We start from the raw sequence: 22,931 nt of genomic DNA on the forward strand, positions 1-22,931 counted from the left end.
ATTTTATTATTTCTTCGTCACACACACACACACACACACACACACACACACATTGGTCTTCGTTATAGATTGTGAGGGTTCCAATGTGTCACTATTCAATTGTTACCTTGTCTAGAGTCATGGTACTCATTACGGTGAAGGGTCCGTTTATAAATGGATATCGGTTAAATTCCATACTAAGTTCCGTTTCCTTGATGAAGGGTATACACGATATTAAACTTGTCCTGTCTTTCTCTGTACAGAAAACACCGAATCCAAGGCAGTTAATCTCGGGGAGCGGGGTTGACGGAGCTCGGATGTTTCGAGTATTCTTCAGGCCCTTGAACTTCCGGTGACTGACCATTACTTCTGTGTCATAGCTGTTGTAGCAAGTGGACAGGAACCGCATCACCTCGATGTAATAAGCGATGTCCAGTTTTTTTTCCTTTGTCAAAGCCACCGTCATCTGTCGTGGCGTGTAGTGATAAGCATCATGAAGCCTGGAAGAAGAAAAAAAAAACAAAGAAAAAAGTACAAAAATACGACCAGTTATAAGTGAGATTATATATATATATATATATATATATATATATATATATATATATATATATATATATATATATACTAGCATGGATACCCGGCATTGCTAGGGTTTACATGAAGTTCCGTTTGAACACACCTAAGGATATTAATCATTTTCATCATGGGCAACATCGATACCCTCCATCACAATTTAAAAAATAAAAGAACGGATAAAAACATGTAAACGTAATTGCCACACACAAAAAAAGAAGTACGTTATATCCTCTCTACCAAATATTTTGGCAGAAGAGATACAAAAAGAAGAAACTATTCTTCTGATATTGAGCACTTTTTGTTGCCCGTGTGTTGGAAAGAATCCCCTGTAATAAATAAATAAAAAAAAATGAATCAAAACAACCTTTGTTTCAATAAAAATAGCAGCGAGTGCCCGAACAATCGAAAAAAAATAGCCAAATAGGAAGGCTCGAACCTAAAACACGAATGAAAGGAAAAGGTAATTTGGAATCTATTTTGCCCACTGTTCTAAGATGACTTAACTTTATGAAGCTGAAAAATAACTTTATAAACATTAACGCGTGCGTAATATGCATTTATTGTTTTATTTTTTTGTAAAGGTACGTTTTTCACTGGCCTTTTTTGTTCGTAAATAAAGGAAATTTTCGATTTGTATCTTTTTTGGGGGGAGTGGTGTCTTTTTCGATTTGCTTTTTTTTGAGTGGGAGGGGCCTTTTTTGTTTCTTAAAGTGGGGCTAAAGTTTGAATTCAAAGCGGTCAAAGTTTCTATATAGCCGTTTCAAGAATAATAAAAACAAACAAATGAAATCTTTTCAATTTATTCGTAAGTGTTTTTATTTTTTTGAATATTAAAAAAAAAAAAATTTCTGTCTACATGGAATTATTTTTTCAAGCTAGAAACTTATTGAGATTACCAAATTATTTTATTTGGTGAAGACTTTGTTTTATTTACGTTTTGAAGTTTCCGGGGGGAAATAACTCTCCGTCTTTAAGAACGTCGATGTCGGAAATAATTCCAAATAAATTCAATTAAATATATTATCAATTAAATTGTTATTTAAAGTTTATTAAATAACAATTTTAAATAGAACACTTAAAATAATTTTCTCGCTAGAAACATTAACTAAGATACCGCTATTTATTTTCCTTGGTGTAATATGCAAATGAGGTGGCGTCTTAATTGTATATTTTGCAAGAATCATACTATATATAGAAATAAATGAAATATTAAAGTAACAGCCTTTTGAATATATTAATCAAATTATGAACAAACAATTAGACAGGAATACGAATACTATATATATATATATATATATATATATATATATATATATATATATATATATATATATATATATTATATATGCTTTTATGATTTTCTTGTAAACATTCCAAGAATAATGTTTTTCCAATTATAGCAGATTGGTTGGTTGGTTGTTTTAGTTTTACGGCATATCAACCCTTTTCGGGTTATTTAATGCCGAATCCAAAGATTTTGAAGAAAATTTTTTTAATAGAATATATTTGTTGTTTTCAAATCAGTTTCTATTTAACCTATAGTTGGGACCCTAACAGGTACTACCACTCCGGGTCAGAGTGAACCTGGGAACAATGGTAATTAAAGAGTGGCTCCAAACTCCCCAAAGCCCGCAAGCTGGGGCCTCACCAGTGGATATAGTTTAAGGTCATATCCAGGACCAGCAATTATAGCAGAATAGACAATAATATAATATAAAGGGTACAATGCCAGATATACATTTGTCTAATGCTCAATTATATTCAGAGCATATATATATACATTTTTTTAAAGTTTAATTCGCAATTTTTGAAAACACAGTGATAAGATATTTTTACTGTTTGCTGAAGATTGCTAACGAAACAGATCTGTAACATATATTCCTATGAGAAAAGAAAAGAACATATGTTTTCAAAAATTGTAAATTGAACTTTATATATATATATATATATATATATATATATATATATATATATATAATCATAAGCATAAACAAAGACTGTAAACCGGAGATTTACATGCAAAAAAAATTTTTTTGGCAGAATACCTCCAATAACAAAGGGTGGTGAAATATCCTTATTCCGCGGAGTTTCAAATAAAAACATTAATAATTATACTGGACTGAAGCTTACGACGGCATTTAACTAATAAACGTCCCCCTTTAGTTGCTTGAGTTTATATATGTCGTTTGGACGCTCGGGTTGCTGTCTAGCCGCACTGATGAGCTGTGATACAGCGAAACAGTACTGCATATGGATGACTGTATGTGGATGTATATATATATATATATATATATATATATATATATATATATATATATATATATATATATAGTTTACAAGATAAAAGCTTCTGCAAACTTGAAGCGTATATAAATATTAATATTTGTATAATAAATCCAAGAAAATAAAAAAGCTCAATACAACAAAAATAGGAAATACAGCTTGTCATAAAAGAACGCAATTAAAAACTATAGATTAAAATCCACAAGAAGTTATTGTTCGACGGGATACTCAAAATAAAGTATTAAGATTTCCTTAATCCACGGAGTTTCAAAGAATGCGACTTTTCATCAGGATTAGGAGATGATTAACATAGCGAAGCTATGGATTTGCTGGTACTGGCATGAATTGAAACTGCATTATATGAAAACTAGTGATATGTGCAAAAATAGTAAATAATTCATGAAATTGAGAAAAAAAAATGAAACATTAAAAAAATAAATTAAACACTAAAAATCCAAATGAAAGGATATGCGGTTGTTAGGTATTTCCAAGGGCAAAATGATCATAAAATCGATGTTCTCATCTATGGTCTCCCCTCGCCAGACTTTCACAAGAAACACACGTCTAGCAGAAAACACTATCACTAATTTCCCCCACTGTTTATCTGTGCCTAAACATAAACGTAGATTCCACGAACAAAGCTTCTTTCTTAGAACTGCACGCATGTGGAATTATCTTCCGTTTTCCTGCTTTCCAGCTGACTACAATATGGTTGTCTTTAAGTCTAACATAAACAAGTTTTTGATGAACTATTCTATATAAGTTAACAAATTTACCGAATTTCCATTATTAACGATTAGTATATTGTCCAATTTCTACTGTACACTCTTTAATCCTTATCCTCAAGTGTCCTCTTGGCCTTGATAAGTGGTGATACCTATGTAAAAAAAAGTAGTCAGATTTGCAATGTCGACAAATGAGATACAAATTAAAAACCCAACATGTGCGTAATTCAAATCTGCAGAAAAATCCATATTTTCAATCCAATATTTCTATATATTTTTTTTTTAGATTACATGTTTCGCGTATTTTTTTTTTATATATCAGATTCTAACATATTACTTGCTTGAATGAATGTGAAACTTTCGGTTTAATATAATTTTTATATAATTTTGAAAAAAAAATTTTTTTAATTTAAAACAGGAACACAAAAAAAAAAAAAATAATTAAATTAAAAAACCAGCGCTCCCTCTTCTCCCTCCAACCACCTGACGTTATTTTTAGATAGTCTTTTGACTTTCTGACATTTGGGGCTTCCATAGATTCCACGCTTTTAACTTCTAAATCTGACCCCCAAGATCGCCATGGGCATGGAATATGTGCCTATATTAGGGATAACTTTCCATGTGGTAGGGACATCTCCAGGGAAGATCCTAACTTACCCTATATGTGCTTCCGGGTTGCTTTAGCTCACACTACGGCATTTATATTTGCTCTCTATCGCCCCATAACAGCGGAGTTACTATCTTTCAAAGCATATCTGAGAAAATTGACCAAGTCCTATCTGCTTATCCTTCAGCTAACATTCACGTATGTGGTGACTTCAATGTTCACAACGTCGAATGGTTGACCCACTCTAACAAGACCGATGATGAGGGGAGGTTCTGTCATGATTTCTCCATTGCCTATGACCTCACTCAGATTGTTCAGGAACCCACCCGTGTGCCCGACAATGACGGCCAGTATGCGAGCCTACTAGACCTTTTTCTCACAACTTGCCCTGAACTATGTTCAGTTTCTGTTCTGTCGCCTCTTGGATCTTCCGACCACTCTGTTGTATCAATTAAGATAAAAATGAAATGTAATAAGTCCCCAGACGTACCTCTCCATCGTACAGTATATCAATATACTAAGGCTGACTGGGATAGCTTCCGTACATTTATATCTGATCTACCTCTGCATTCCATGTTTAAAAAGGATGTGTCCTCTATAGTGTTAGATCTGACGGAATGGTTAATTGTAGGTATTGACCGTTTCATACACTCGAAAAAGTTTCAGCAAAAACCTAACAGCCAGCCATGGTTCTCTCCAGAATGTGCTGCAGCCATTGCACACAGAAATCACTTTTTCCACTGTTTCCAACGTAATAGATGTATGAAAACTAAAGCCGCTTTCAGGACTGCCAGCAACCATTGTAAGAAAGTAATAAAGAATGCAAGAGAGTTCTATGCTCAATCTGTTAAGTCCAAAGTAGCTGAGCAGCGGCTTGTTCCCACCAGTTTTGGCAAATAGCAAACAGAATCCTGAACAGAAGCGTGTGCTCCATCCCAACTATTATCAATGGACCTGAGGTAATCTCGTCAGCATCACACAAAGCCAAACTCTTTGTCAAGAACTTTGCAGCTAATTCTACCCTTTGTGATCAAGGCTGCCAACCCCCAATATTTCCTCCTGTATCAGAAAACACGCTATGTGATATACGTATATCTGTACGTGATGTTGCCAAACTAATCAAAAACCTTGATTCCAGTAAAGCAACTGGCCCTGACGGTATTCCAATTATAGTACTCAAAAAACTTCAACCTGAACTAGCGCCCATACTTACAAAACTGTTTAAACGTTGTCTTAAGGAGAATAGTTTCCCATCTCCCTGGAAAATTTCATCAGTATGCCCTGTATTTAAGAATTCAGGTGATCGCTCATCCCCCTCTCAGTACAGGCCAATAAGTCTCCTGTGCGTCATGAGTAAGTTGCTGGAATCTGTGTTAAATACAGAAGTAATCAACCATCTCAACAAAAATAGCCTTCTTAGTGACACTCAATATAGTTTCCGTTCTGCTAGATCTACAGTAGATGTGCTTACAGTTATATCTCATAGGATTAGCAAATCTCTCGACGGAGGTAACCTTTCTAGGGCAATTGCTCTTGACATATCTAAGGCCTTTGATAGGGTATGGCATAAAGGTTTACTTCATAAGATCTCTAGCTATGGTATTGCTGGAAATGTCTTCTCAATTATTAAATCATTTATTTCTGATAGGTTCATAAGAGTAGTAGTTGAGGGGCAAAAATCAGAAGCTCACAGTATTAATGCCGGTGTCCCTCAGGGATCCATCCTGGGCCCAACTCTTTTCCTGATCTATATTAATGATCTTCCAAATCACATCCTTACATCATTTGTAGACATCTATGCTGACGACACTACCATTTATGGTAGCACATCTAAGACAGTAAACGACCAAGTTCTCTCGAATTCTCTCTCCTCTGATCTTGAGCACGTAGTACAATGGGGTAAGGAGTGGCTGGTTACTTTTAATGCATCTAAAACCAAGCTTCTCTCTTTACATCATCAACATTCTGATCCACATCTGGCATCAATTGAAATGAATGGCTCTCGTCTTCAGGAGGCCTCAAGTTTTGACAAGCTTCTTGGCTTGACCATTACTCCTGATCTTAAATGGAACACGTACATCAAATCTGTTGCCAAGGCCGCTGGAAAAATGGTGGGATCTTTCTATCGATCCGGTAGATATCTCACTGCTGATGCTATTCTCTATCTATATAAGAGCCAGGTACGTCCAAGGATGGAATACTGTTGCCACCTCTTGGCAGGAGCTGCTAGAAAGGACTTGGCCTGCCTTGATAGAGTTCAAAATAGACTTCGTAGCCTCGTAGGAGATGTCCTTTTCTCTTCCTTGCAACCTCTATCTCATAGAAGAGATGTTGCGAGTTTGTCTCTGATGTATCGTTATTTTCATGGAAAGTGTTCGACTGAGCTTCAATCTATGGTCCCCCCTCGCTAAACTTTCACAAGAAACACTCGTCTAGCTGTAAACACTATCAATAATTCCCCCCCACTCTTTATCTGTGCCTAAACCTAATCGTAGATTCCATGAACAAAGCTTCTTTCTTAGAACTGCACGCCTGTGGAATTGTCTTCCGTTTTCCTGCTTTCCAGCTGACTACAATATGGTTGTGTTCAAGTCTAACGTAAATAAGTTCTTGATGAGCCGTTCCATATAAGTTATCAAATTTTCCAAATTTTCATTACTAATGATTACTATATTGTCCAATTTCTAATGTACAATCTTTAACCCTTATCCTTGAGTGGCCTCTTGGCCTTGATAATGTGGTGATGCCTATGTAAAAAAAAAACAAAAAAAAACTTCGTTTTGTTTATGCTTAAGCGAAGCTAGAATCTTTCGCCTTTGGGGGCTAATTAAGCTATTTTTTTTTTTTTTTTTTACAAACAAGGTGCTTTTTCTATTTTTATTTAATTAAATATCTTTACTAATTATTTTTGAAATAGGCACAGATAACTAATATTTATCTTTAAAAGGATTTTTACTATGATTTTATTTAACTTCAAAATTTAACTGAATTTGTTAGCTTCCGAATGTCGCCGTGAAAACATTTTTCATTATAACTTTTTCTTTTCATGTGTACAAATAATTTTCTCATTTTGGAAATTAACTTTAGGCTTTAATCTTTCAAATATAATCAAAATGTAGTCGGAAAACTACAAAAAATTATGATAAATCGGCTTTCAAAACATTGCCCCTCTATCCTTTTTTCGTCATTAATACTCGTACCTAATCTCTTCATGACCTTTTACAACCCTGTCTCCATTTGTCTAGATCGGGTGTTATAGCGTGGCTACCGTAGCGACGACTATAATTTAGTCTGGTGACGTCATGAACATCGGTCTGTTGAAATTTGGTCACGTGTCTCATGACTAAACCGGAAGTTGGTTTTGAAGAGTTAAATAAATTTAAACATGCCGTCGAGATGTATAGTTCCAAAATGCCAAGGTAACTACGAAAATGGACCAAAAGTTACCGTGTTTTCATTTTCCCCCAAAAAGGAAATAATTTACCAGTGGATTAATGCAATAAAAAGAAAGGATTTTACCCCATCTAAATATAGCAGAGTAAGTGTTAAAATGTTTGAGATATTTAAAAAAAAACACACACACACAAACGCCTTTTTTATTTTTATTTATTTATTTTTTAGAACGTATTTTAAAATAAAAATGAAAGTATGTATATAAAAAATGAAATTTACATGTAATTTAAGTTATGTACTGAAATTATAAATTATTATTTAGAAACTTATTTAAAATGGGGAGTACGGTGAAAATATTATGTACTTTCACCTAACAATTTAATAAAAGCGATATCGTAAAAACGGAATTCCTTGTTTAAATAATTCTAAATAAGAAAAATCATTTATCTTTTTAGTTCAACTATTTTACTGTGCAATATTTATATCAGCGTGAAATAGATTAAACTTTTTTAAAGTTTATGGCCGTTTTTGTTATCCCAAAAGCTTATTAATAATTATTTGTGGTAAATGTCGTGGCCCTGTAGGTGTCAGAATTTTGGAGAATATAATTCCAAAATAAACTATTAAAATTGTTTAAAAAATAATAGAAATATTTTTTATTTAAAAAAAAGTGTTTACAAAATGCTGGCAATAAAATATATTTCTATTATTTTTAAAACAATTTTTATAGTTTATTTTGGAAGTATATTCCATAAAGAAAATAAACAACCCACTTTAAACGGAGAAATTACAAGTTTTGTATATGTTATTTGCAGTTTTGTGTTAGGGTTGTCAAAAATTCCCCAAAATTCTCATACTGCTAGTGGCGCTGTAAACGAAAATAACGTTTAAAATTACGGCAAACGAGTAGTTTCCAAGATATGAATAAACGTTAGTTTTAAAACACGGGGGATCACTTTTCTATAAAAATTTAACGTAAAATGAGCACCCACTTTATGGCCATCGTTTTTTAGGGCACTTTCTTTTTAAAAAATAAAAGCGAAGAAAAATGAGTACGGCCACCTTTATGTTGGGGGTTGGGAGTCAACGTACAATGAACACAGTTTAATGTAAAATGAGCACTCCATTTCAAAAAGTATAAACAGAATTTTTGTCGGGTAAAGGGGGTCAACTGTAGGTGCTCATTTCACGTTTAGTTGTGTTCATTCCAACATCAAAGAGGCACTTCGCCTTGTTTGAGGCGAAAATGTAATTTAAAAAAAAATTGCTCGTTGCCCATGTAAAAAAAAAAAAAAAAATTGGCCAAAAGTGGGTGTTCGTTTTAGGTTAAATTATCCCCCCCATCTCCTTATATCTTGGAAACTACTAGTTTGCCGTAATTTTAAACGCTATTTTCGTTTTCAGCAGCCCTGAAAACCTGTAAAAGTGGTAATTTAAAAGGGTTTTTCGAGGGTGGACTTATTCTGCACATTTACCTTATTTTTTTATTTTATCGTTTTTTTGTCATGCACTTTTCTTTTTTTTTGTATTAAGTCAAACATTGTACGATTTTCTATTAAATTATTTCTTTAGGTACGTGAACTTCATTTTCGACCTGAAGACATACAGCGAGAGGCATCAGCATTTGATGAAAGAACTGAAAAGACAATTAGTGTTAAATTAAAAAATCCCTATCTTAAGGATGGTGCTATTCCTCGAATATTACCAAACTGTCCCTCCTATTTATCGTCATCAACTACTTTTAGAGAGTCTCCTAACGTAAAGAAAATGCGTTCAGAAAATTCTGCTCTTAAGCGTGCATTATGTGAAAGTGTTGCTGACGAGTTAGAGTTACGGAAATGTAAAACTTTCCATAATATTGATGACTTAACGTTTATAGATAAAAATTATTGGACTTCTATTAGGCAAGACAATACCATCATTATATGCCATATAAAGAGATGCCCATGCCCCAAAATAAAAATGTCTATGGTGATTGAACCGGACTTGGCCGTTCGAGTATTCTGTAGTGATGTGGAAATGAGTGCTATAGGGGAGTATAGAATTCCTAAACATGTAACAGAGGAAAATACTCTGCAGATTTTGATGGAAAACATGAAAAAATGGGCATCGAAGAACAGGAAATGAAAACTTCTAATATAAGTTCTTTATTAAAATTAATCTTTTCATTTTTGCTATTAGTGCAAGATGAATCATTTACATATTTTAATGCCATTAAGTTCATATATGAACAAATTAACATAATGACAATGAATAAAGTTAATTATTCGAGTGAAATGATGGTATTTTCTTCCTTATTATATAATTGCTCCCCTAGAGGGTACAGACTGTAAAGAGACACTAAAAATATAATTTTACCATGCTATTCAACCATTCGAAGATTAACCTTATCAACTTCTATGAATCATGTCATTGAACAACACGATAACAATTTTCGCACGTATATTAAAAGTAAGTTCAAGTTACTAATGCAGAATGACATCACAGTATCTTTACTTGTTGATGAAATACATCTCAAACCTTATCTTGATTATAAAGGTGGTAATATTGTTGGCTTAGCTAACAACAGCAATGAACCTGCCACAAGTGCATTTGCTTTTTTGCTTAGCAGTATATTCTCACAATATAAGGATGTTGTGCATGTTATGCCAACTAAATGTCTTCTAGCTGAGAACTTATTTGACATAATTAAACGTGTAATAATTGGCTTAGAAGATATAGGATTTAAGGAATTATCTGTTATAACAGATAATAATGCAATAAATAAAAAAGCTATGTCTTTCTTTTGTAGCCCATCAAAGCTTTCAATTGTATATCCCCATCCAGTTAGGACGTCTAGTCCTCTTTTCTTCTTATTCGACTCAGTGCATATATTAAAATGCATTAGAAACAATTGGCTTGGCCAAAAAGATGAACGTAAATGTAGAATGTCCCAAAGTTTTGTTATAATAGAAATCACGAATTAGATAACATCAAAAGTGCTGCATTTTCCAGTTTACATAAACTTTATGCCCTAGAATCTCAATCACTTGTGAAATATTGCTATAAGTTGACTTCAAAAGCTCTTTCTCCTACTTTTGAAAGGCAAAATGTTAATCTGGTTTTGCAAATTTTCAACGAATATACTATTCAAGGTTTGCTAACCTTAGGAAAACAGGAATGCTTGCCAAAGTATGCAGAAATCGCAGAATACATTCAAATATTTTATATTTGGTTGACAATACTGAATGTGAAAACACCATATAAAGGTTGTCGACTTCGTAATAAATATGCTAATCCACTTACATTAAATAGTGATAATTATAGTTTCCTAAATGTGTTCTGTGACTGGTTAGAAACTTGGAATAGCATTCCTGAAAGAATAGGATTCCTGGAAGTTAACAAAGGAAACATATACTGGTTTGCACCATACTACTTACGCAATTTTAGAATTGACTAAATATTGTATGAACATGGTGTATATATTATCAGGAAAGTTTCAGACAGATAACCTTGAGGCAAGGTTTGGCCAGTATCGACAACTTAGTGGAGATCAGTATAATATATCGATACGTCAGGTGTATGAATGTGAAAAAAAAAAAAACTCAGAATGTTGTCAGTTTTAAAATTGAGCTTACCAATTAATAATCGAACTATTGAATTGAAAAAGTTTAAAGAAACTAACTGGGATAAAATGACAAGGGAGCAAGAGTTACATGTTTATAATTTTAACATAGATGTAACAGAAGATGATGTTAATCAATGCAAGGACGTACTTCCTGTTATATTATACTTAGCAGGTTATTGCTGTCATGCAGTTTTCAAAAAACTGAAATGCAATAGCTGCAAAAATGTAATATCCGGGATAGAGGCTGTGGGAGAAATAGCTGAATTAAACAGCTACTTTCAGGGTATTAACAGAGGTTCTCTGCTATACCCAAATGATATAACTAATAATTTTGTCTTATATAATTATATAGTTATAAACAAACTTACAAAATGCGATTCTTTTTTACATTCGATTCATCAGAGAAAATTAGCCATGCACATAACTTTAAATATTTTGGCTGATCAAAATCGATTATTTCATGTTGACTCTTGTGATGAGGGTCACACTATTCAGCAAATTGAAAAAATGCTAATATGGAGTTCATCGAATTCCCTTATAAACAATTTTTGTCGCAAAGAGAATGACAATATTAGTAAAAAAAAAAAATATCAGAAAAAGAAAAATTCAAACTTTTAATTAAATTCTACAACAGGTTTTTGAAAAGTTTAGTATTCAATGTTTGAAATATTTCTGCCTTAGTAACTTTGTTTATACTAACATTTGTTTGAATTTAATTTTTAACTTATTGTTTGTTATTCAGTTAAACTAATTTATTGTTCGTTATTCAGTTAAACTAATTTATCGTTTGTTTTTTCAGTTTTGATTTTTAAAATATTGTTTTTTTTTATTCAAAAATATTTATTGTTCATTTTTATTTATTTCTATTGAATAAACCTCAGTTTCATACAAATTAAATCGTATTCCTTTTCTTTTTAAACTACTAGTCTCTCACTCTTGGACAGGGTCCAAAAAAGAGTCGCCAATCTCCTAAACTGTCATCAAAGCTCCAACCTCTGTCCCATCGACGTAATATTGCATCCGTCTGCCTGTTCTACAAGTATTTTAATGATATATGCTCCGACAAACTACAAACCCTCGTACCCCTTGTACGTAAATACCTCCGACAAGCAACAAAATCCCACCCCTACACAGTAGAGATCTCTAGAAAGCCTTCTACCCTAATAGTTTCTTTCCCAGAACTGCCAAACTTTGGAACTCCCGCCCGGGTTCTTGCTTTCCCAACTGTACTGGCATGCAGAAGTTCAACTGTAATGTGAACGGACATCTCGCTGCTCAACTCCCTACATAGTATCCCTGCAACTTATATCATCGATAGTAGCCCCCTACATCAAAGTGGAACACTGTCTTGTTTGGTTTAAAAATAGAGAAAACCTCCCCCCACCAAAAAAAACCATCAAATAACATTGGAAATCTTATCCCAGAAATGAGACAAAGCGTAGAAACGTGAAGACGACAGAAACTGGTCTCTGTTCAGGTAGAGTGCGCTATAAATAACATTCGTTTTATCGAACACTAGGATGGGTGCCCGGCGATGTATGTTGAGCAAAAAAAAATTAAAAAAAGTGGTCAATTTTTTAAACTTTGACCCCTATTATGACCCCTTAAAATTTATTGTTTTGGCCTCAAATCAAGTTATTAAGTTAGATCCATGTCCAATGAACATATATCTAAAATTTCAAATGTTTACACCCAAAATTGTCGGAGGAGTTTGATAGAGTTCTCAACGGTCAAATCGTTGAACTTTGACCCCTAAATCGCCAAATTTCTGGCCGAAAACCGATCACATCGATTTTTCCAAATCTCAGTACGCTTTATATTAAATTTCGAGTCTGTAGACTAAAAATTGACAGAGTTATTGCGTAGGGAAATGTACACACAGACAGACAGACAGACAGACAGACACTTTCACTTTTATAGATATACTAGCATTTCGGCCCGGCGTTGCCCGGGTGTTTTGAGATCATGTTGAGCAAAAAAAAGGTCATTTTTTTACTTTGACCCCTATTATGACCCCTTAAAATTTATTGTTTGGGGTTTAAATCAAGTTATTAAGTTAGAGCCATGTCCAAGGAACCTATATCTAAAATTTCAAGTGTTTAGACCTCATATTGTCGGAGGAATTTGGTAGAGTTCTCAAGAGTCAAATCGTTGACCTTTAACCCCTTAAGAGTCGAATTTCTGGTCGAAAATCGATCACATCGATTTTCCCAAATCTCAGTACCCTCTATGTCAAATTTCGAGTCTGTAGACTAAAAATTGACAAAGTTATTGCGTAGGGAAATGTACACAGAGACACGTTCACTTTTATAGATATATAGATAGATTTAGCTGACAATTATTTTACTGTGATAAGGCTGAGAATATTTATTGATTTAAAAAGAACTAAACTGATACAATTTTAGATAAATAAATAAAAAGAAATACGTATGTTTTACGTTTATAAGCAAAATACAAAGCAAAGAATTTTTTTTATAAAATAAACATATTTATTTGTTTAAATCAAAATGTTCTACGTCTTCTTCAGGATATTTTTCTTTTCATTTTTTCCTTCGTCGCATGGTGTTAAAGCAAAGGAAAATAACAGTAAAAATAGAACCCGTGTATTTTCGTTAACGGTGATGTTTTCAATAAATAAATAGACACACTTCTTCTATTTGTTTAAAGAATGTGATCAATATATTTTCGAAAGCAGAAAAAGCAATGGATTTAATATAGAACTCCAACAAAGATTTGATGAACAACACTTGGGAGAAATAACATTAAAACTGGCAAAAGTTATAGCCTGTTGAAGCAGAATGAGTGCCTATGCCAAATTTATGGTTGAATATCGTTAAATTCATGCTCATTTCAGCATTAAATATTAATCTCTATTAATCCCTAACTGTGATTCGAATGGATATCATAATGCTTAGTTCGCTGCATTTTGTCATACAGTTTCATACCAAATTTCAGTCAGATCGGACTAGTAATTTCCGAGAAAAGATGGAACTTAAATACTAATTCCTGTAAATCTCTACTAATTCACAACTGTACATCGAATAGACCCCATAATGCTTAGTTATCACGACAAAGGTCCATGAAAAATTTCAGCCAGATCGGACCGGTAGTTTCCGAGAAAAGTAAAACGGACAGAGAAACAGACTAAGAGAAATATAATATAAATAAGAGGTGCAGTAGCTTAGTGTTAATGACACAGGCTGACAACCTGAACGTGCTAAGTTCGAATCCAGTTCGTTCCACAAAAACACTTTCACTTAGGGACGTTAGCAACCGCAACCTTCACGTGGTTCTTCCCGCAAATAACCAATGTCTTTTCTAGAAAGAATTCTACCCAGAAAAATATCAAAGAAACGAATGCCAACAATAATCATTTGATTCATTCAAAATGAATAAATGATTCTCGTTAACAATAACCACAGCAATAAATACCGGACTTTCTTCACGATTAAATAGCAGCAGTTATCTCCCATTTTTCGGGTGGAGTAAGTTTATTGCTTATTGTCTACGGCATGCCGTCGGGGTGGGGGAGTCACAGGGAATTCTTAATAGACCAGAGTGCTCCTCCTTTAAGGGGTCTGGCTTCACTCTCCCCCATCTTCCGACCTTGTGTCACATCTTTCTGCGGTGGCAAAGAAAGTAAATAACACGTGCTTTAACGCAACCAGGATCTCACACTGTTATTTCCCCATCTCGAAACTAGCCGTTTCCGGCTACTCGATGTTTAGAGAAATCAGTCAAATCAATTGCCAATATTCTGAACAGGGAGATCAGGCAGTTGAGTGAATCAACCCTCAAAGTGCGCTTGAAACGTCTTCCGCACCATACCTGGGACAAAGTTTGATATAGCTTTAAAGCCTTATAACATGCTGTTTGTAAATGAATGACGTCATAAAAGATTAATGGTATCCAAAAAGGGTGAATGATAGTTACCAAAATAAGTATGACGTCATAAAGGATGAATGGGAGTTGCCAAAAATTGAATTCGTGTATGCATAATTGAAAGAAGCAGACATCGTAACTGCTGCCGCTTTATCAACAAAGGTTTAAGCTGATATGAAGGGCACTTGTCTGTTTGTACGTGTGTTCGTAAGTCCAACTAAAAGTAAAAAAACTACAAAATAAACACATACAATGTTGGCATATTCTTGATTAGCGTTGCCCTGAATCAATATGTAAATTTTAGAAAAAAAAAAAAAATTATATACCAATTCGAAAAGAAAATGCCTCCTAATCCAACGAGAGCATTTATTATATAAAGCAGAGTTGTATGTGTGTGTGTATGTGTGTGCATACCCAGCTAGAAAGGAATAGGTTGGAGAAAGAAGAGTTTGAGAAGAGAAATGGGAAAACGGGAGGGCGAAAGAGAAGAAAAAAAAGTAGAGAAGCAGAAAAATAGTCGTTACATTTTTGTTCCCGGACAACACCGGGTAGCCAAAAATGTAACAGCATATTTCTATTAAAACGACTATTTCTCTATTTCTTTACTTTTTTTCTCTTTCGCCCTCGCATTTCTCTTCTCAAACCCTTCTTTCTCCAACCTATTTCTTTCTAGCTAGGCATACACACACAACTCTGCTTTTATATATACCATACTTTATGGTAATTGCGCCAACTAAAAAAGTGCTCTTTATATGCGTGGTTGCCAAAAGAGCACTTTTAGCTAGTTGGCGCGATTACCCAAAGTACGATATATATATATATATACGTACACACACACACACACACACACACACACACACACACACACACACACACACACACACACACACACACACACACATTCTCTGGATCATCCGACAGCTTTTGCTTGTCTATCAAAAACATTGTTGTGATGGAAACCAGCTTATATTTAAAAAAATTCACACTCCTTTCCACAGTCCAACTATACTGAGTACTATTAAACTTCAGTCTTTGCTGAAGTTGTAAACATGGTTTTAATCCTGAAACTATTTTTTGTTATGTTTCGGTTTCGATTTTAGCTGATGACAATCAAATGAGATTTTTTTTCTTTTACTTTCCAAATGACGACTATCTATCTGGTACACTACAATATGAAATAATTGACTCTATAATAATAAATACGAAATCTGCGTAAATTAAAATATCATACCTAAGCGTATTTTACGATCGGGCGCGTGTGTGTGTGAGTATATATATCTATATATATATAAAAGTGAACGTGTTTGTGTGTCTGTCTGTGTACATTTCCCTACGCAATAACTTTGTCAATTTTTAGTCTACAGACTCAAAATTTGATATACAGGGTACTGAGATTTGGGAAAATCGATGTGATCCATTTTCGGCCAGAAATTTGGCGATTAAGGAGTCAAAATTCAACGATTTGACTCTTGAGAACTCTACCAAACTCCTCCGACAATTTTGGGTGTAAACACTTGAAATTTTAGATATAGGTTCATTGGACATGGATCTAACTTAATAACTTGATTTGAGGCCAAAACAATAAATTTTAAGGGGTCATAATAGGGGTTAAAGTTAAAAAAATTTACGTTTTTTTTTTTTTTTGCTTAGCATACACCTCCAAACACCCGGGCAACGCCGGGCCGAAATGCTAGTCTATATATACTAGATTACCCGTGACCGTTGGGTTAGTATGTTATATTAGCTATGGAATTCATGTATGAGCATGGCACTTGTGATGTAAAGAAAATAGTTTTTTTTTGACATATCAGAAACATTTCTATGAAAGTATATTAAAATGAAAAAAGAATATAGATAGATTTCTATGAGTCGTTCTGTTTATTAAAATTTATTATTTTTGAAAAAAACAAAAACATTTACAGTTACTGAATTATAAGTGGTTGGCCATACTTATAGGTAAATGTGCACTGAACAATTATAATACTTATTATACTTAAATTCAAATTTTGATATATCTGCCTTTTTTTTTACATCGTTCATTTCGTTCATTTCTGTATTACGTTTAAGTTATTTTAAACCCCACTCTTCCCATGTTAAATAATCATTTCGTTAATATTTCAGCGTCCCAATTGTTCTTTTGTTTTTGTTTTTCGCGTTTAAATTATTCAAATAAACAATTGTTAGTACTGTCTGCTTTTTTTTTTTTTACATCGTTCAGTTATTTTAAACCTCACTCTTCCCATGTTAAATAATAATTTCGAAATAATAACGCTAATATTTCAGCGTCCCAATTGTTCTTTTATTTTTTTTCGCGTTTAAATTATCCAAATAAACAATCGTTAATACTATCTTTTTTTTTTTTTTTTTTTTTTTTTTTTTACAGCGTTCATTTCTGTATTACGTTTAAGTTATTTAAAACCCCACTCTTCCCATGTTAAATAATAATTTCGAAATAATAACGTTAATATTTCAGTGCGCAGGTTATGCGCGCATGCGCAACCGGATGTCGTAAACCGGAAAGTGGGTTACATACATCGTTACAAGGTCATTTGAGTTTATATTTATATATATATATATATATATATATATATATGTTCTGGCTAGACGAGTGTTTTTCGTGAAAGTTTGGCGAGGGGGTACGGTGAGTGGAAGGGGAGGCAGCAAAAATATATAGTGATATAGTGTTACTTGTGTTCTAGTTTCAAATTAAATATAATACAGCACAATCACGTTGACACACCAGTTCTCGCCAGGTCATCGGTTAAGCAACGTTGAGCCTGGCCAGTACCACATGGGTGGCCCCATATGGGAAGGCTGTATGTACCGCGAGGTAAAATACCAGGTTGAAAAACTGGCACGGTCTATCCTTCTCTCGAGGGTAGATGGGACTCTCTTAAGCCGTGGTAAGCACCCCATCTAGTGATGGCGTCACGATAACAATACGCTTGATAGCCCTGGTGAAGCATCAAGTATTCAGCTACCGACAAGATTTGAATTACACTATAAACTCATGTAGTGAGTTCAATCTCGTCTGCAGCCGTGCTGGATGAATGGCGTTACGAGTATAGTAAAAAAGAAAAAAAAAAAAAGAAAAAATATACATAGTAATGATTCTAATTCAATCCCAATCAACGTCGGGTCTCCGTGCTAGTATCAATAAAATATGATAAATACGAACCTAACATGTCACTTGTGTTCTAGTTTCAAATTAAATATAAATGCATTCTGTGTAAAATATACAAAGTATATATTACAATTATCTACACCATTGTATGTAGGTCTGGTAAACTTGGACATTGTCCGAGTGAAGAAAGTAATACAATGTGTGGGCTGTCGTATTTCTTGGTGGAATATATCTTCAGTGAAGACGGCCGTGGCATGGATAGAGATGAGAGAATATGTCTTGCTTTCTTTTTCTTCACTGCAACCTCTCTCTTGCACAGACGTGATGTTGTTAGTCTCAGTCTTTTTTATGAATACTATTATGGTAATTGTTTTTTTCAGAATGGCCTGGTCTATTCCCTGTTTTCATTGTTCCAGCCCGTTAAACTCGTTGGTCTAGTGGTCTTCATACATATCACTATTTTGTTATCTCATTGTAATACAGCTTCCTACTCCAGTAGCTTCTTTCAAAGAACGGCAATCTTGTGGAACTCCCCTCCTTGCTCACTGTTTTCTTCCTACCTACAACATTATTTTATTTTATTTTTCAAGACTAAAGTTAATAGACATCTGTTTTTTGTGATAATTCTCTTTCGTTCTTGTTAGCTCCTTACATCAAGTGGCTTCGTGCCTTATCTGGAGCGATTGCTATGAAATAAAAAAAATATTTAAAAAAAACTTCAACGGTGTCGAGAATCTTCCTGTGCTGCTGTCTGCAATTCCGAAAAGGAGACGGATGAAATTGACGCACCCTGCAAGCTGATTGACCATTGTGTAACCAAACCACCTTACAGGGACTGCTCCTCGCATGAAGAAATAAATATTAATAATATTGGCTGCTATAATTTTTCTGAGACGTCTGGTGTCGCTAGATGCGACAAAGTGCGGAGTAATTCTCATTCGGCAAAAGTTAGTTTAGTTTGGTTTGTACTCTAGAACAGCCTGAGTAAATTCATACCAATCGAGGCTACGTTATTGAACGACAGCCCGAGCCATTTTTGAGTATGAGATGACCTTGCATCTTTCGGACTGATGTATGGTTCTGGGATGTTCAGGAGGTCCACTCTCCCATGCTTTATCTTCTCTCTTTGAGAAGGGGTTAGTTCATTGCTAATTATCTGAGGCGCCCCTACTAGGGAATGTGATGGGATTGCTCGAAGAATGTGACGGGGCTATTCTAGGGAGTCCATCCTCCCAGGCTTTATCTTCTCTCTTTGAGAAGAGATTAGGTTATTGTTAATCGCTTGAGGCTTCCCTACCGGGAAATGCGACGAAGCTGCTCAGGTATTTTTTGTGGGCTAAAAGTGCGCACCTCCATTTGTGCGCTGGCTTTCCAATCTTCACCTTCTGACCTTGTGTTACATCTTCCTACGATTGGAGGAAGATAAACACCTAGTCTGTAGAAACACTGACCTACATGTGGTTCCTCCTTTAAATATCTGATTCTTGAAATAACTGAGAAGACCAGGGAAAACAAGAGTCAAACCCTGCCACTTAATAAGAATTTTATGGTATTTATGCATCGTACGACCCGCGATTTCTACAAAGTCGGCTTGAGCTCGTTCAGCAGCTGACGGAAATAACCGGAAAAGGCCGACCGAGCATTTCTCAATTTTTAAAACGTCACAAAAAAAAAACAAACAACAAAAAAAACAACAAAAAACAAAACAAATAAAAACATTCATCTAACTCCTAACCCTAACCTGCACGATTACAATTACATTTTTATTTCTTCATATTTATGAAAAAGGTCGCCTGCTTAGATACGTATTAGCTAAAAATCGACAGTGCCTTCATTCACTAACATTGCGATCGGCCTTTTCCGGTTATTGACGTCAGCTGCCGGACGAACTCAAGTAACTTAGTGGAAATCACGAGTCATACAATGCATAAACACCCATATTTCTTATACCCATCTATGAAGATCCCAAGTTGTACAATGCATAAACACCGAATTTAGTACGAAGCAATATAAGTTGACATATACTATAAAATAAATATAGAAAAACAGAAACACCTGGGTCAGACAGCAAATTCCAATGGACAACATCATCACCACGGGAGTTTCCCTCGGCCCCAAAGCCACCAATTTAGGCAATTGTTGAGATGGCTTATTCTCTGTTGGCTTAAGTATAGTCCTGTGTAGTTCTAGGAGATCCATGAACTCTCAGTCTTTACCTTCTCGCTCTTTTAATTACTAATCGCCTGAAGCGCTCCTACCGGAGAATGCCGATGGGTCTTCCTAGGGTGCTGCCTTTTTATATGCTATTTTTCCGACTCTTGTGTGACATCTTCCCCACAGTGAAAGGAGGTAAATATCGACATCATCACCACCACATGAACTGCTAAACAAAGATGGGTAAGTCATCTTTCGAGATATGCAAACAATAGGTGGACATTTAAGGGGACAGTCTGGACCCAAAGGCAATGGAAAAGACCAAGAGGAAGGAAAAAAATACCGGTGGAGGGACGACCTCGATAGCCGAGTAGGTCCTACGTAGCTACGCCTAGTTAGAGACAAAACAACGCGGAAGAAAATCTAGAAAATATTTCTTCTTCAATAGTGATCAAAAGTTTTAATGATGATGAAATACAGTGAACCTCGCTAATAAAAAAAAGGAGAAATTGAGCTTTAAGAGTCGTGAAACCTAATAATTGACTTTTAATGATCATACCACATTAACATTGTCCATGGTATTTATTTGCTTCCCCACGAGAGCAAAGGCCGTTTTTTAATGTAGAGAGGGGGAAGGGAAAGAGGGACCAGCTCCCCCGAGAGGGGAGAGGGAGCTGGTAGTGAGAGCCTCTTGGCAGATAGGGTTGCCCCTACACGGGCCACTTTTTTTCTGTTTTTTATTATTTTTAAAATTTATTTTGTATTCATATTTCGTATTGCCACTCGAACTTAGCGTTAGTTAGAGAATAGAGGAAGAGCATGCATTTTTATGACGTTTAAAAGGTACTAGTGCACTTATTGATCCGTGCTGAAATAATAACGTTATTATTTAAAAAGGCATTCTTAACATGGAGAGGGGAGGGTGTTTTGTAACTATTCTATACTTTAACCTTACAATTACATAAACAATCATATCATAAAACTTCAATTAAACTTGGAAATACGATTTAAAAAATAGCGCGGATCAGTAAATGCACTAGCACCAAAAATCATAAAAAAACAACAACAACCACAAAAAACAATTTTCCGTGTAGCAAATAGAAAAATAAAAATAAAAAAATATATGGATATATAAAAAGGAAAGTACTTATGCACTTTTTTTTTTATCGTGCTGAAATAACGTTATTATTTTGAAAGTCATTCTTAACACCGGGAGAGTGTTTTGTTACTATTCTGTGCTTTCACCTAACAATTTGATAAAAAAGATATCGTGAAATTTTGATTTAACCTGAAAAAAAAAAAAAAACTATTTAAAAATAGTGCGGTAACAAAAGTGCATAAGCACCCAAAGGAATTCACTGTTTGAAACACTCGAAATAATTTATGAAAGATCAGACGAATGTGAAATTGTTTTTAATAAACATTGCTGCTTATTTAAAGTAAAATAAAAAAGATTTCGTTCAGAATCGTTAAACTTTTCGGGACTTATAAAGCTCAATTTCGCCATGAAAAAAAAATAAAAAAATAAAAATAAAAAATAAAATAAAAGATTGGCTACCTGAGGTCTCCTCCATTTTCGACGAGGAGTTGAAGGATCTTCAGGTTTCCTACAATTGCCGCTTCGTGAAGTGGTGTCCTTCCGATTTTGTTCCTGGCGTTTGGGTCGGCCCCGATCCTTAACAACATCTGCACCGATTTTTCGTTTTCTCGCCGAACGGCCAGATGGAGCAATGTGTCTTGGTCAGGGTTGCACGCGAAGTCCACGTATTGGCTATTTCTGGGTAGGCCTAACTTGAGGGTGAAATGATCATTTTGACAGAAGGCACTAACCAGCCTTTTCCTCGTTTCCGGGCCCCCGCTACCCCAGGAAGACATTATTAACGAAAAAAGGTCGCTATTTTCTCCTGTACTCGACATGCTGCTTAGTTTATTGACTGTATTTTTTTTAAAAATTGCTTATTTGTTTAGAATTTAAAATTCGTACACCCGACTTTTAAAGATATAGAGATATAAATAAATATATATTCTTTTTTTAATCCCCCCCTTTTTTTTTGTTTTGTTAAATTTACAATTTTAACGTTACTCCGTGCAAGATGAAAATGAACACACAAAAATTAAAACAATATCCGTGGTTTTAACGGCTAACAGAATGTCGAGAATAATTTCGAAAATGTCAAAGATTTAAATTATAAAAAAAAAAAAAAGTTACAAAGAAACAAAAAGAACGCCTTTGTTTTTAAAAATCAACGCCAGAGAACAACATTATTTTTTACAGTGTCCACGTGACCTTATCACGTGACCGGAAACAATTGTGCAATACTTTCTGTTCGACGAAAATGACGTACAAAAGGATATTACAGACGATACTGTTTATCTTTTTTTTCATCTTCCATATCCCTTTGAGCTCTCTTACCAGTTCAGTGTATTTTTACTCCACTTCTCCGTCTCCTTGATCTTCACACTGTTGTCTGCTGGAACGGCAAAATCTACAATCGGGCAGGTCTTTTCCTTCTTGTTAATTATTATGAAATCTGGTCTCCTTGCTTGGATGGGTCTAGCTGTTTGTATATCCATGTCCTATAGTGATCTTCATTTTCAAGC

The 22,931-nt window shown here is 34.6% G+C and overlaps 1 protein-coding gene across 1 annotated transcript in view; it reads right to left on the bottom strand.

Annotated features, from left to right (window-relative positions):
• The window catches only part of LOC145296755 (inactive serine/threonine-protein kinase TEX14-like), a 57,100-nt gene extending 34,478 nt beyond the window's left edge, over positions 1 to 22,622 (bottom strand). Inside the window, exons 1-2 of the mRNA XM_080142797.1 lie at positions 21,889 to 22,622; positions 107 to 479 (exon numbers count right to left, since the gene is read on the bottom strand). Coding sequence (XP_079998923.1) covers positions 107 to 479; positions 21,889 to 22,247 — 732 coding nt within the window. The 5' untranslated portion in view covers positions 22,248 to 22,622. The remainder of the gene's footprint in view (positions 1 to 106; positions 480 to 21,888) is intronic.
• Between the last annotated feature and the right edge of the window lie 309 nt (positions 22,623 to 22,931).

This window comes from Euprymna scolopes, chromosome 2, assembly GCF_053919585.1.
Source record: "Euprymna scolopes isolate OS-2025 chromosome 2, ASM5391958v1, whole genome shotgun sequence".
In the NCBI taxonomy this organism is placed as follows: Eukaryota; Metazoa; Mollusca; class Cephalopoda; order Sepiida; family Sepiolidae; genus Euprymna; species Euprymna scolopes.